The sequence below is a fragment of the Caretta caretta genome, chromosome 1 (assembly GCF_965140235.1).
Source record: "Caretta caretta isolate rCarCar2 chromosome 1, rCarCar1.hap1, whole genome shotgun sequence".
NCBI lineage: Eukaryota > Metazoa > Chordata > Testudines > Cheloniidae > Caretta > Caretta caretta.
Window position 1 is genome coordinate 43,476,063 of NC_134206.1, and position 16,421 is coordinate 43,492,483.

A 16,421-nucleotide genomic window follows, 5' to 3' on the forward strand; every position below is an offset into this window, starting at 1 on the left:
TGGAATGAACACTCTCTCACATTTACACTGCTAGCACATACTTAAGGAACTTACCTTTCAGCACGCAGGACACCACTGTAATAGGGATGATCCCAAGGCATCAATTTCTGAAACATAAGATTTCAACTTGTAATTACCGCAATGAAAACTAAGTAAATCAAAGACAAAGATCTCACTTTCTTTACATAACTCAGAATGTTTATCACTTCTGTAGTCGCAGCACTTTAAAACGTAATCTAAAGCATCTGACTCCAAATTCATAAACCCTAAACTAGGGATTATGAGCCAGATTTTCAAAAGTGGACGTGTAAAGAAAAACCTATTCACGTGCAAAATCAGGGTGTGTGCGTGGAAGGATCAGGCACGATGCCAGGAAAATTGGGAATACACACTTTTGAAAAAATTAAGGGCCATATTTTAAAAATTGAAAACAATGTTTTACATGCTCAAAACCAGCCATTACATTTTCCACCTTGGTTTTTGGTTATTGTATGCATCATTCTGTTAAAACCAATAGCTGATGGTCGGTTTTAATACTAGAAACAGCTATTTAAAACCAAAACTATCTGAAACCAAAAGAGCAAGTATCTATCAACATGCAGCTCATATTACAATTGTAAAGACTGAAATTATTTTCCCCATCCGATGTCAGGCTAGTTCATATTATATAAAACCAAAAGAAAATAAATGCACTATATAACTTACTGAATTTTGGGGATTTAGTTTCATCTTCATCCCTTCCATCATTTCAAAATCTTTTAGAGTTCTGTAAAACAGAATTTCACCCTTAAAGTTTTAATTAAAGGGTTTTTTAGCCAATATAGTACAGTATAATGGCAACTGATGTTTTACTGTCTGTAACATATAGTATAAATGCATGCTCCACTACTACCAAGAGCCTATGGTGTGTCAGAGTTGGTCTGTGCTCTGAAAAACCACAGGCAGGTCATCACAGTGGAGCTACTCTCCACTCTGCTCTGCCCACTCCAGGTACTCTCAGGTCCTACTTTTCCCTCTTATTCTCTCCCAAACAATCCTGCTCTCCCATCTCCCCCCGACCCCATATTCGTGCTCAGCCACCATTCCACTCTGCATGATGATGATGCTTTTTGCACTGGAGGAACCATAGGGGGTGGGGTAGGATGAGTAGCTTTGTGTGGGGAAAATCAGGGGTGATAATGGATGTAGGGCATATGGAGGGGAGGCCTACTGCTTTAGTGCTTAACTGGTGGGTCCCTGCGAGGCTACCTGGGCTCCCTAGCGTTTTTGTTTTCACTCTTATGCACTCTGTAATCTCCTTTTACAGTAGGAGTCACACCAGAACTGTGGACTACACTCAAAAAAATCTGGAGAATGACTTATTTCCTACTTCTAATTTCCCACCACACGTGGCAGTATGACAATATATACGTTTGTTAACCTTTACGTCATGGTGTCTAATTCAATATAAGAAAGGTAATATTTTAATCAAGATGTGAGGGAAGCTAATATTTCAGTAATAACCTTAGAGGAATTTTTTAAATGCTCAAATTATTGGTAACTGGAGTCTTGTCTTGCATCAAAAAACCTATTTTCTTCAAATTAAAATGGGATTTTTTAAATAAGTAAATGAAAAATAGACTCACCGTTGAAACAATCTGTCAGAAAGCGTCTCAAGAAATTGCATTACCTTCTCTGGAAATATGAAATGAAGGCAAATTACAAAACAAAATGCTGACGTCAGTTAAACATATTAGTTCACATCAAGAAGCAAACAACTTAGCCTTCCTAGAGCAAGCCTGGTTTTAACTTATCTACTGAAATGATGACACACAGGTCAGAAATTGTACATGTATATCAAGGTAGCATATAAAAAAATCAGATGTGATAATCATGGCTTTTAGTTACCTAAGCCATGAACATGGAGTAGTGAATTGTGTAGATTACAGTGACTGTTCAAATTAATATTATCTCTTATTGAAAAATACAAATATTTCAGATGACTGCAATAAGACTCTCCAGTGCAACAACTGTGTTGTATTAACAGCTGACAAGTTAAACTATCTACAGTTATCCTCATGCCTGACACAAGTCACATCTTATCATTTCTGAACATACACGTACTTTACCTGGAGTTCTGGCCATTGTTCCCTGAAGAGCTCTGTGGGCAAAGGTATTATAGCCAACTAACTGTGCCAGATGGTTTCTGCTGGTAAGCAGTTCCTCTAAGCAGTGCAGTTGCTCAGCATTTGGGTAAAGAAAAATCTTATAAGCAGCTTCTCGTACCTAACATCAGAAGAAAAGAAATGGTCTCATAATAGCATAAGTCAAAAAAGAAACAGTTCAGTTCCTCCCAAACTAATGAAAGGCCAGGTATCACAGCCACAATGCTTTCAGGTTAAGCAACCCTTTATATAAAATCTATCTAAAAAAGAAAAATAATGATATCCTCCTATTACCCATTAGAAAAAGGGATAAGGACAGCCTGCCTGCTTTCCCTCTTATTAGTTGTGATCTTCTTACAACCCTTGACAAGATCATCCAACATCATCAGGTATATGTATCAACTGGTGGAACACAAAACAATATTTCACCATATGTAGATTTTATTTATGAAGGAGGAGACTATTTAAACAAGCCTTGTTCCACCCTATCATATTATCCTCCACATTTTTAAGTGTCTGATGCAAAATTAATATGAGAAAAAGCAAAAAATAACCCTAAACTTCAATTTGGATGGCAACATTGCTGAATAACAACTAAATGAAATCATCATTATTAAAATACTTGGGTGTGAATTTTTCTCATGAAACTGAATTCTACACCGGTCCTAGAAAAATACAAAAAGAACTTGAAGAACAGAACTTATTTGTGTAAAAAACGACAAAGGTAACATGTTTAAAAACCATTTTCTGCCTTATGAGCAATTACTTAACTACATAAACTGAATGATCTAAAGTGTTGTGACAGTTTCCTGAAACTCAGGTTTGTACCCACACCCAGAAAAATGGGAGCCATTCCAGGCAGGTTTTAAAATGTCCAAATTGCCTTCCAATTTATAAGCAACCTGAAGGGCCATCTTATAAAGATGCTATCAGGGAAATTCAGTAAAGAATGGGTGTAAGATTTTGTGTGTTTAAAAATAGTCTTGGTAACATGGGTTCAGCTATTCTCCTTAGTTTACCCTGATGAATATTAACAGCTGTGCATGAAACAGTCTGAAAAGGTATTATTAATGCTTTTGCTTTAACTGAATTCTTTTGAGAAAAGCACCCACAGACAGCATTAAAAATCTTAACCCTCAGTTCCTATTTTCTACTTTTAGCTGTTAGAACACTTGTGTCATCTAGTGTCAAAATCACTATGATGCACCTTTGTATTATTGGATGTGCAATAGAGAACTTTGACAATACATACCAGATCATCGGAACAGTCTGCATGCAGACCGGTGATTTGTATGTAATTGCCTTCAACTGCAAAGTTATAGCGAATGTGTTCTGGTAAAATGTGTTTGTCAATCTTGTTGGGCAGGTGAGCTCCAATAAGAAATTGATTACATAAATCCAGTATTTTGATGTTGAGGTCCACTGCTCTTTTACGCTGTAATTAGGAAAAATAAAACAAAAGATACATTTTCACTTAAAATACAGTACAAGTAGCTCTCAGTTTTCCACAGTATTAAGATATGTTTGCACACTAAATCAAATCATGATCTATTCCCAGCAAACACTTACTTACTTAGAATCAGGCCTATGATGTTAAAGAAATCCTAATTTAGGGCTGATCCTGTGCAACTGAAGTCAATGGGAGCCATACTACTGTCTTCAGTGAGAATGAAACCAGGTAGCGTACATATATGCATTATACATGCTTATCTTTCAGAAGAAAAAAAATTCTCTCTCACATTTCTGCCGCGGTAACAATGCATGAAAAATCAAAACAAGTTTATAAAAAACAGAACTTGGGAATGTTTTAAACTACTTTTGCTAAACAATTGGTAAATACTTCTAAAATGCTGGTATAGTCCGATTATTTTGTAAATGACTGAAGGGAAAGAGGGATTTTCAGTAATGGAGGAAATCAAGGAGACATCAGCTAGAGAAGCAGCTACCACGGGTAGCTTGTGTGAAGCTAACTAATCACCACACAGTTCTGACTCTCCTATTATTATGTAGATTGTGGCACTGCCCAAAGATCACAATGTGCTAGGTGCTGTACAGACATATAGGAAGACAGCCCCTGCCCAGTTATGATCTAAGGCCTTGATCCTTCAAACATTTATATATGCACTTAATTTTACTACTGAGAACAGTTCCATTGTCAATGGGACTGCTCACTTAGACACATGCTTAACTTTACTAATGTGTCTGTAGGATCTGGCCCTAAATAGACAAAACAGACAAAGCCTGGGGGAAGGAATATAGCATAGTGGTAAAGTGATCAGGATGACCACAGAAACATGTCTTGGAACTCCCACATCCTCGTCTTCAAAAGCATATTTGTTTTATTTATGTTCCAAACGTTTACAGTTTCTTGAGGGGGCAAATAAGTTGATGTGGGGAGAGGAAGGGATTGTTGGGAATCTGACAGAGGGAAGAAAATTGAGGTGGGAAATAAGTAGAAGGGGGAAAGGACAGTTAGCAGGAGGAATGAAAAGGAGAAATAAGCACAATGTGCAGAAATGTGAAAGAGACTGGACCGTTGAAGAGTTGTAGTGATACAAAGGGGCAAAATGAAGTGTGGCTAACAACCAGTGGCAACACAACAAATGAGAAATAAAAGTCAGAGTCCAAGTTTCAGAGCTGAGTGAATGATGGGATGATGGGATCCCTGGCTGGGATGATTTAACTGGGAATTGGTCCTGCTTCGAGCAGGGGGTTGAACTAGATGACCTTCTGGGGTCCCTTCCAACCCTGATATTCTATGATTCTATGATTCTATGATGGTAGGAGGTTCTGAAAGATCATTCCAGTTGCTGCTGTATCCATGTGAATGGAGGAAAAGACTGCTGAGCCCATTGTCATGTGTGTCTTTCTAGGTCTGGGAGCAGAGAGGCTGGAAGGCCCTGAATTCCCCTTGCATTCCTGCATGTAGCAGGTTCTGACTACTTTAGGGAAGGAGCCCTGATAGTCCTGGCATTTTCATAGCTTGCCACATGCAAGCTGCTCCTAGCTGCTAACATTGTTCCCATGTGGAGGATGAAGGGCAAGTTGCTGGGCCAGGTGGCCCCAGACAGATACCTCTGAGTTCACTGAAGGACGCAGAGAACTCAGCGTTACTGACTTTATCCCCTCACTTTCTGCTGTTACAGCACATTACAGATACCTAGGCAACATTAAATATTTCCCCCTAGTATTACTTTTCCATTAGGTAAGTTCTGTAGCTGCCAAAGGGATGCTACATGATGTGAATAAGAGGGAAGATTTCCACAAGATGGTCTCTCTATCAAGATATGGGCCACACTGGGAAAATATTTGAAAACCCATAGCCCTATTATAGGGTTATAATACAGCCTAATCCAAAAGGGATCACAATAGTCATTACAACCTCTTATCTGCCCAGACCATAAGAAAAAAATATAAATAATATGGTCTGGCCTGACTTATTCTAAATCCTGATGTGAACAACAGGGGACTTTTGGAAGTATTATCCATAGTTTAAAGTAATGAAAAAGTCAAGAGGTGATAAAAATTCAATATTATCTGTAATTCTTGTTCTCAGAAGGCATGCAGATGTAATAGATCCATGGTGGAGCCTATGAATATGACTTCCTCCAACAGTCCGTTACTTTGTCAAGTAAAAGAGCAAACATATCCCAACTCTGTGGGGATCTATTATAAGTTACATCCTGTAACTCGTGTTCTCAGAAGGCACTTTTCTTATCTCCAAAAGAAATGGATTATAAAAGATCCCTGCTCCTGGAGAATTAAAAAAACCCAGGGATGTCTATGAAAAGCTCAACTACATAAGACGCCATAAGATATTATAAAAGACAACCTGCCATATACATGTTTCAAAAGGGGTGAAAAAATGCCACTGCCACAACAGCAATACATGTTTATAGCTCATTCTGAACAGATAAATACAGTGGTGAGCTAGAGCCGGTTCGCACGAACCGGCTGTTAAATTTTGAAGCCGTTTCAGAACCGGTTGTTAACCCACTTCCCTGCAGGGGGCGCTGACGCTTTGAGGGGCTCCGGCCGGGAAGTGATGTAATTCCTCCTCCGGCCGCTGGGGGCGCTGCGCTGCGGGAGCCATGTGGGCTGCCGCCTGGCCCTGGGCACGAGCCCTGTTGCTGCTGCTGCTCCCCCGACACCTGGCCCTGGAGCTCCCGCTGCTGCCTGGTGGGTCCCTGGCTGCTCTGCTGGGCCAGGGCTGCGTCCTGCTGCTCGGTCTGCTCCGAGCTGCTCTCCCCGCTCCGAGCTGCTCTCCCCGTGAGTACCCACCACCCTACCTGCAGCCAGCCCCTCTCTCCAGCCACCCCCGCACCCCCTGCCTGCAGCCAGCCCCTGTCTCCAGCCACCCCCGCACCCCCTGCCCGCAGCCAGCCCCTGTCTCCAGCCACCCCCGCACCCCCTGCCCGCAGCCAGCCCCTGCCGCACGCACTCCCGCACCCCCTTGCCGTGCCTCCAGCCAAGCCTGCACCCCTTTGCCCTGCCCGCAGCCAGCCCCGCGCCCCTTTGCCCTGCCCGCAGCCAGCCCCGCACCCCCTGCCTCCAGCTAGCCCTGGCCCACGCCCCTGTCTGCAGCTGGCCCCACGTCCACTGGTGCCCTGTAGTTCCCAGGGCAGTAACCGTGCACACCTGCTTCAATGAGGGGGGCAGGGAGCAGCTGGGACCCACACAGGTGCACACTCTAGGGTGACCAGACAGCAAGTGTGAAAAATCAGGACGGGGGTGGGGGGTAATAGGAGCCTATATAAGAAAAAGACCCCAAAATCGGGACTGTCCCTATAAAATCGGGACATCTGGTCACCATAGCACACCCCCAGGGAGTGGCAGGGACCCACACATGTGAAACGGAGCTCATTTCTAGTTCAGGCCCCTTCTTTTTTAAAAAAAACTTTACGTAGGGTTAACATACATCTGTATTTTCCCCAGACATGTGATACTTTTTGGTTCTTAAATTGCCATCCGGGAGCAATTTTTAAAATTTAAAAATTCCTCCTGGGAAAATACGGCCGTATGGTAACCCTACTAGTACAAAAAATACATACTGTGGCACATCCCTTAAACCAGAACTTTTATAGGGAACCAGTTGTTAAGATTTTGGCAGCTCATCACTGGATAAATATACTATATATGAAAAAATCCAAAGAGAAACCAACCTCTAGAGACATTCTGAAGAAAACATTCATGATACCTAGGAGGACAGATGAGCTGAGGTATTCTCAACCTTAAGTTCTTTAACACCAAGAGATTCAAACCTAAATTTGTACCAGGAAGCTGAATCCAAGCAATAATGCTCTGTAGGCAGAGAGAGCAGTGTGTGGCATTCAAGTAAATCTTAGGAAGAGATCAGAAATTCACTATGGATGGCAACATACCTCTAACCAAGTGCACCTTAATATGAACTCAAAATTGCAGGACTTGCAAGGAACAGTAACTATGGTCAAACGATCACATACAAAATATCTAAGGGCCTGTCACAAGGGGGGATTAAATTTTTTTAAAATGCCAATTTTGTTTTTCTACATGTCAATTAATATTTCTGTATCATAGTAGCCATACTTTAAATGTTTGCATGCCTTCCTGTCGTACTTTTCCACCTCACCGCTGATTTAAGAGGTGTTAATCTTAGTACACAGTAATTGTAAGAAAATTATTCTGGAAAGGTTTTCCAGTTTGCAAGCTGCTACCAAAACAATGTGTTTCGGTGTTTTCACTGCAAGTCGGCCACCTGAATTTAGTAAAAAAGAGTCTTTGTTTGAAAATCGACTGCTAGAAACTCAAAAAATATAGATTTCCTCATGCAGGAATATGTCATGAGTACCAGGAACATTTATGGACATCGAGCCGAACATCTCCAACATATTACTAGCATATTACTAACATACTGCTAGCTCTGGCAGATCCATCTTGGACTCTTGCCGGGGAGAGAGAGAGACACTGACACAGGCCACTAAGGGCAACTTAGAGGCTCTAGAGCAGGGGTCTCAAACATGCGACCCATGGAGTTATTTGCTGCGGCCCGCCAAGCTCCCCGTGGCCCCTCCCCCACCCAAGTTATTTCCTGAGGCTGCCAAGCTCTCCTCACCCACCGCCTCCCCCATCCCCAGTGTGCCGCGCATCCCCGCTCCTCTGCCTACCTCCAGGCGCTTCCTGCCACCAAACAGCTGTTTGGCAGCGCTTAGGGCTTTCCAGGAGGAAGGGGGGAGGAGCAGGAAGCAGCACATTCAGGGGAGGAGGTGGAGAAGAGGAGGGGCAGGGATTTGGAGAAGGGGTTGGAACAGGGGCAGGGAAGGGGCAGGCGAGGGGTGGGTCCTCATGGAAGGGGTGGAGTGGGGGCAGGGCCGGGGGGAACGGAGTGGGGGGGTGTCAGTGATGCGGCCCTCGGGCCAACGTACTAGTCCTCATGTGGCCCTCCTGGTGATTTGAGTTTGAGATCCCTGCTCTAGAGTCACTAAAAGTATTAGGTTGTGGCACAGACATGTGGCTTGATTCCTTCTGAAGTGCTGTATTTGAGTAGCCTGTTATCCAGATTACGGGAAGCATGTTTTCCCCACCCTATATAGGTACACTGTTGAAACAACTAGCCATTTTCACAAAAATTATACTGTGCAGATACGAACCCAAATGGCAGATCTAAGAGTCCAGAGTCCCCACTTGTAACTCCCTGGGGTACAGGACTGAGTAACAAGGCAGTCTGGAGAGTGAAGGCTGAACTAGACTCTGGGAAGTTGTACAGGACACTACAAATCCAGCCATTTGATAGTTAATGACAAACAGGTTTTTGTGAAGGCTGAGCTCCACTGACTTCCAGAGCATTCAAAGGGGGCAACTCAGCACAGAATCCATTACATATGCCTTGCATTTTGCTATCTGTTTTTAAGAGTCAGACAAACATCTATTCACATGTCATAGACAAAAATAATTACCTTTTCTTCATCCAAATGAATACCACTGATCTCGAAATCAAACATAAAAAGTTCTGCCACTTGCCTAAAAATACAGTAAAACCCTGTTAAAGACCCCCTCATTTCACAGCAGTTGGATCTTAGTGTGTTACATTTTACTGACTATATTTTGATTTAAGATAGAAAATAATTAATTATATCATCTTTTATAACTATTTTTTTCTGTGCACATACACTTCCAGTAGGTTTATTCCTTTGTTTATTCAGTGAAACTGGATGTTTTTCCTTGTAAATATTTTGGTGATTTGCATTGAAAAATGTCTTTTAACAAGCATATAACATTAATTTGTGTAGACTATAAAACATCAATTTAACTTATTTCATTTATTTTGAGTGATGAAGGAAAAAGCCCTTAAGCCTAGAACATCTGATTGTTTGGGGAGGAAAAAGTAGGATAGTTATTGTTACTGTGTGAGAGAAAGAATAATATGTCAGGCAGAAATGAATAAGCAGTACTAAAAATGGTGCTTTATAACAACAATAAAGTGAAAGTAAACAATGCTGACATGTCAATTTGACCCTACAGACTGAAAGCATGTTACCATGCACAACTGCCATTAATAAAAATGCTTGATTTTATCTGAAACTCCAGTAATAAGAAAACAAACAGAAAGCTAACCACACATAGGCATATTTTTCCAGTGTGCTCCAGATATGATTTACATTTAAAAATTTAAGCTGTCAGAGGCTTCTAGATGAATGGACATGCACTCATTTTAATTTGTAAGAACCTAAATACATTCCACTCCCTATTTTCCTTCTTAAATTTATACCTTATTACTGTTTACGTTGTTAGATGTATATCATAGCAGAATAGAATAATGCAATTTGGTTGAGTTGATTTTGTTATGGGAAACTTAACTTTTGCATTTCCTCATTTTCTAAAGATTTAAACTGGGCAAACTAAACATAGCTTTTAGCTATACACACACACACACAAAATGTGTACTCCAGCACATCCTATTCATAACCATAACTGAACTTCCTGACTACTGCACAGTTAAATTCTCAGTGGCTAATAAAGTTGCATAAAAATGGACTCTCAGATTTTCTGGCCCATTGTGTTTTGCAGTTCTTTTACAAAAGGGTGCTGAACTGTCCATCAATTTAACAATACAGAAATATTTCCAAGCATTTTGGGGACTAATTTATAGTGTATTAACTTCTAAAATGTTAAACATTAACAAGTACCTGGTTTCTGGATCTAGGGAATCCATAACCTCTTTATTAGCCAGCAACTGTTTCAAACTTTGGCACAGCTCGATATTTGTATTTAACCTGAAGAGATAAAGATGAAAGCAACGAAGTATCAGAAATAGTTACTGACATTTCAGTCTCTCGGCATTACTTGTTCAAAGGCAGAGCTTAATCTTTTCTGACATACACTATTAGAAATCAAGGGCGAAGTTTTCAAAATGCTTTCAAGTTGTAACTGTACTCAGAAACTACTGTACAATACAAGGAGACAAGTTATACATTCTAGCATTTATGACTATGCAGGTGGGTAGTTATTTTCAACAGGCAAGTATTTTTGCATGACATATTGTTGCAAGTAGGACAAAGTCTAAGGATAGTGGCTTATTTAAAGCATTCAACAGAAAAATGTAGTTTCTGACAGAGCATAATATATGCAGCGGTTCTCAAACTGTGGATTGGGACCCCAAAGTGGATTGTAAGCCCATTTTAATGGGGTCGCCCAGGCTGGCTTATACTTGCTGGGATCCAGGGCAGAAGCCCAAGCCCCACCGCCCAGGGCCAAAGCCCAAGTCTCAGGGCTTTACCCCTGGGCAGCAGGGATTAGGTTATAGGCCTCCTGCCTGGGCCTGAAACCCTTGGTCTTCGGCTTTGGCACCCCCAGGGTGGCAGAGCTTGAGTGGGCTCAGGCTTTAGTCCCCCCTTCAACCCTTCCCAGGGTCGTGTAGTAATTTTTGTTGTCAGAAGGGGGTCGCAGTGCAATGAAGTTTGAGAACCCCTGATCTAATGGTTAGAATACAGGACTGGGAGTCAGAAGCCCTATGTCACTATGTGCAACTCATTAAACCAGTCTGTGCCTCAGTTTCTCCATCGATAAAATGGACATAATACTTATCATACCTACCTCACAGAAATGCTGCAAGGATTAATAACTTAATGTCAGTGAGGCCAAGTCGAGACCTTGTGTGATGCTGGCAGACCAGGCACCACCTCATGTGATGGCCCTTAGGCCTCACTGAACACTGATAAATGTACAGCTGGAAACCAGACTGGCTTACCTGCTGTGTGTTAGCATTATTAAAATAGTTATTAGAATTATAAGAATGTGTTTAGAGTTTATGGAATGTTTGTAGGATGCTGCATGTATTAATCCTGCTTATATCTGTATCCCATGTTATAAGATAATATTTAAATGTGTGCTCTGTGACTATAAAAATGTTTGCTAGGACTGTAACCCCCACCCCCACAGTCAGGGGAGAATCATTACCAAGTTGGAAATACTAGTTTACCACAAGGGGTGTAATCTTCTTCCCAACAAAAGACTGTCTTTAGGCATCAGACAAGCCATTGTGGACAAAAGACTTTGTTGATAGCTTCCCCCACACCCCTAAAAAGGATATGTGCACAATCCCATGTCCCATCACAGCTTGAATGCCGGAGAAAGGGAACAGAAATTCATGCTAAGGAGCAACTGGTATATTTATGCTGTCTGGACTCTGAGGAGCAAAGATTCCTAAACATAAGCAAGAGATTCCCAAGCTGTTTGGCTCTGGCTAGCCCTAAAAGACATAAAAGGTTGCTTATAGAACCTTTACTACCTTTTGAATTTAAGATTGTACCTCATTTGCATGTGTATGTTACCTGCTTTAACCTTGTAAATAACTATTTATTTTTCCTAGTTAACAAACCTTTAGTTTGTTACACAATTGGTTAAAGGTGTTCTCTTCGGCTTGAGATCTGAGTACAAGTGACACTGGGTAAGTGACAAGTCCCTTGGGACTGGGAGTATTCTGCATATTGTTGTGATTTTTGGTATAAGGGACCATCTGTCACAGAGGCAGGTTTGCCTGGGTGGCAAGAGAGATCAGAGTACTCAAGAGGACGATCTCTGGCTCCCTATTAAGACTGTTACAATGCCTGTGCAGTTCACACTTGTTACTTGGTTGATGAAATCTAAGTATAAAACACACAACCAGTCTGAGGTTCATGCCCTGTTCCCTGACAGTCTGCCCTGAGGTTGGTACTCACAGTTGTAAGCCACTTCAGAAAGCATGACACCTTGTGTGAAAGGAACTATATAAATGCAAAGACTTACTACTGTTACTAAACAGAAGCTAGTAATCCAGGGATGCTATTTGCCATAGAAAGAAGCATACAACGTAAATACAAAAAGAAAAGGAGGACTTGTGGCACCTTAGAGACTAACCAATTTATTTGAGCATGAGCTTTCGTGAGCTACAGCTCACTTCATCGGATGCTCACAAAAGCTTATGCTCAAATAAATGTTTCTTGACTTTAGCAAAGCTTTTGACACTGTCTCCCACAGTATTCTTGTCAGCAAGTTAAGGAAGTATGGGCTGGATGAATGCACTATAAGGTGGGTAGAAAGCTGGCTAGATTGTCGGGCTCAACGGGTAGTGATCAATGGCTCCATGTCTAGTTGGCAGCCGGTATCAAGTGGAGTGCCCCAAGGGTCGGTCCTGGGGCCGGTTTTGTTCAATATCTTCATAAATGATCTGGAGGATGGTGTGGATTGCACTCTCAGCAAATTTGCGGATGATACTAAACTGGGAGGAGTGGTAGATACGCTGGAGGGGAGGGATAGGATACAGAAGGACCTAGACAAATTGGAGGATTGGGCCAAAAGAAATCTGATGAGGTTCAATAAGGATAAGTGCAGGGTCCTGCACTTAGGACGGAAGAACCCAATGCACAGCTACAGACTAGGGACCGAATGGCTAGGCAGCAGTTCTGCAGAAAAGGACCTAGGGGTGACAGTGGACAAGAAGCTGGATATGAGTCAGCAGCGTGCCCTTGTTGCCAAGAAGGCCAATGGCATTTTGGGATGTAGAAGTAGGGGCATAGCGAGCAGATCGAGGGACGTGATCGTTCCCCTCTATTCGACATTGGTGAGGCCTCATCTGGAGTACTGTGTCCAGTTTTGGGCCCCACACTTCAAGAAGGATGTGGATAAATTGGAGAGAGTCCAGCGAAGGGCAACAAAAATGATTAGGGGTCTAGAACACATGACTTATGAGGAGAGGCTGAGGGAGCTGGGATTGTTTAGCCTGCAGAAGAGAAGAATGAGGGGGGATTTGATAGCTGCTTTCAACTACCTGAAAGGGGGTTCCAAGGAGGATGGCTCTAGACTGTTCTCAATGGTAGCAGATGACAGAACGAGGAGTAATGGTCTCAAGTTGCAGTGGGGGAGGTTTAGATTGGATATTAGGAAAAACTTTTTCACTAAGAGGGTGGTGAAACACTGGAATGCGTTACCTAGGGAGGTGGTAGAATCTCCTTCCTTAGAGGTTTTTAAGGTCAGGCTTGACAAAGCCCTGGCTGGGATGATTTAACTGGGAATTGGTCCTGCTTCGAGCAGGGGGTTGGACTAGATGACCTTCAGGGGTCCCTTCCAACCCTGATATTCTATGATTCTATGAAATAAACTGGTTAGTCTCTAAGGTGCCACAAGTACTCCTTTTCTTTTTGCGAATACAAACTAACACGGCTGCTACTCTGAAACGTAAATACAGTAGCTGCCTCCAAACTTTCATAGTAGTTAAGAAGTTTCTGAGATTCAGGTTAATTTGTGCTTTCCTCGTCTCTAAAAGTTTACTTCAATCCAAACTGACATTTAAAAACAGACAGTCCGCAGCAAGGTAAGCCCTACTGAGTAACCCCCCCGCTTTAGGTCTTGAAAAATCCACTTGCAGGTAGGAAGTGCAAACAAGTGCACAGGCTCAAGCTGTCAGTTTCTACTGAATTTACTCTTACGATTATTATTTCTAGTCTTGACGGCGTGAAGCCTATCAAGCATATGCGTTGATGCGGCGCTGTCCCTCTTAGATGGCAGAAAGCTCTGCTGCCGGAGCTTGGCTGGTCACAGCTTTGTTAGACGCTCGCAGAGAAAACTGACGACGACTCTGGCCCGGGTATTGGTGTATGTGACCTTACACCAGTCACTGTAAGGATGAATCTTTAAATAACTCATTTAAAAACAAAGTTGCTCTCTGTTCCACACATAAAAATCTCACACACATGTTAACAATAAGCAAAAAAGTTATCTGTTGGATAGTGCAGAATTTTTCAGACATGAAAGCTAATTTTACAGCAACATAAATGAACAAAACATACTTTTCTACCATGGTACCAATGTTTCTGCAGGCTTCTTCAGCAGCCTCTCTGAATGCAAAGTCAGGGTGGGCAATTTTCACGAAGTCAGCCTGACATAGTAGAAAAAGAAGAGAAGTGGTGGTGATGGGAAAGATTGTCCATAATTTGAAACTTACATGCAAGTTAGTTTTTAGAGAAGAGTTGGAATTTATATGGCACAGATTTGTAAACATGTTTAAACTTCCTAAATAAATAAATAAATAGTTTTAAAAAAGGTTGGCAATTCCACTCAGCTTAACATGTTTCCACTGTTACACGCAATCTCTTTTCACTGAGCACTTTCACATAAATTTGTCTTCTCAGAACCAGTATCTGTTAAGAACCTGTCAACAGTTATTAATTGCTATAGTATAAATTTCACTCCAAAGAAAATATTTTCACTTAGGTTTTTATTATTATTATTTTCAGTTAGGCATGTACCTTAGAAAAAGGTTCTTTCCCTTGCAAGAAACACTCATAAAAAAACAGTGCCTTTGAATCTTACTGCTTTAAAACTTTCTATTTTTTACTAAACTCTATTCCAGAAAAATAAACATGTTTTGTATTGTTTTTCAAAATTTAGTATAGACCATCTACTCCTAAGACACGTTTTAAGAAATATCTTAAATATTGCTACTATAAATATTACACGCTTGCTTGAAAAAGGGTTTTATAAACTAAGTACAGAACTTCATGTTAAAGCTTTAATCTTTCATCAAAATTGGATAAAAACTCATGAGAGACTACATCTTTCAAAAGGTCTCGCCACCATTTGTAGAGAAACAGACAAATGCCAGCATACTACTGGAAAAAGTGTCACATAAGATTAAAGGATCAACAGAGACTTTCAGTAAAATAGTGAATCCTGCCTTGAGCAATGTGATAGGTTTCCTCCATGCTCACTAAAGCCTCAATCCTGCAAACATCCAAATGTTTAACTTCACTCCCATGAAAAGTTCCACTGAAATCAATGGCATAGCTCATGAAAGTACATTTAAGCATGTGTGTCTTTACAGCACCAGGGCTTAAAGGCACAATGTTGCAAATTGTTATCCGCACAAATAGTACTTCTACAGCCAACAGGACTACCATATGAATAAGAACTACACACTGGGAGTTTACAGGATTTGACTTACACTTGTGAATTCCCTGCTGGCCCATGCCCAGCTCAATGGTGACATGAGGACACAAACCTAACAGTGATATATGTTTTACTTCTCTTATTATGTATGATCTTGTGGTCTACTTTTTCTCTGAATTATTTTTAAAATGGAAAAAATAACCTTAAGAAGTTTCAATCTTTCAAATGCACTAAAGTTTTCCAGATACTGCAAGAGACACCTATCTTGGTATTAGACTAAGCTGTTTTCATATGATTATGCTAAATATTTACCAGATTTCATTGCTTTTCATGGTAAATGTCATCACGCAGATTTTTAAATATTTTTATATACACAAGAAGAGACTATTTTGCACAAGGAAATAAACTGCAGATTGCTATACTTACAACTGTTGAATATTTCATTCTGTTAAAGGTTATCTGGATTTATTTGAAATATATGAAACTCCTTTCAAAAGAAAAACTGAAACTGAATGTGGTTTACTATGTAATATAGCATACATTTATAATCTTTCTGAAAACACATAATTTTTACTTTAAGTGTTTGGAGTCATTTTATGGGTCGAATTTTCCAAAGGCACTCCAACTTCACCTCCTAATTTGCTTACATAAAATATACATCTATATTTTGTGCACTTTTTTATAGGGCTTTCAAGTGATTAAAAAATTAATCGGGATTAATCACACTCTTAAACAATAATAGAATACCATTTATCATAAATATTTTGGATGTTTTTCACATTTTTAAATATATTGATTTCAATTACAACACCCAATATAAAGTGTACAGTGCTCACTTTATATTTGCTTTTTTATTATAAATATTTGCACTGTAAAAAT

The 16,421-nt window shown here is 40.8% G+C and overlaps 1 protein-coding gene across 2 annotated transcripts in view; it reads right to left on the reverse strand.

Annotated features, from left to right (window-relative positions):
- The window catches only part of MIPEP (mitochondrial intermediate peptidase), a 139,428-nt gene that overhangs the window by 114,704 nt on the left and 8,303 nt on the right, over window positions 1–16,421 (reverse strand). For both annotated transcript variants that reach the window (XM_048845842.2, XM_048845833.2), the window contains 8 exons: window positions 14,444–14,532; window positions 10,307–10,393; window positions 9,077–9,140; window positions 3,397–3,579; window positions 2,109–2,265; window positions 1,626–1,674; window positions 706–766; window positions 55–107 (listed from right to left, as the gene is read on the reverse strand). In XM_048845842.2, coding sequence (XP_048701799.1) covers window positions 55–107; window positions 706–766; window positions 1,626–1,674; window positions 2,109–2,265; window positions 3,397–3,579; window positions 9,077–9,140; window positions 10,307–10,393; window positions 14,444–14,532 — 743 coding nt within the window. The remainder of the gene's footprint in view (window positions 1–54; window positions 108–705; window positions 767–1,625; window positions 1,675–2,108; window positions 2,266–3,396; window positions 3,580–9,076; window positions 9,141–10,306; window positions 10,394–14,443; window positions 14,533–16,421) is intronic.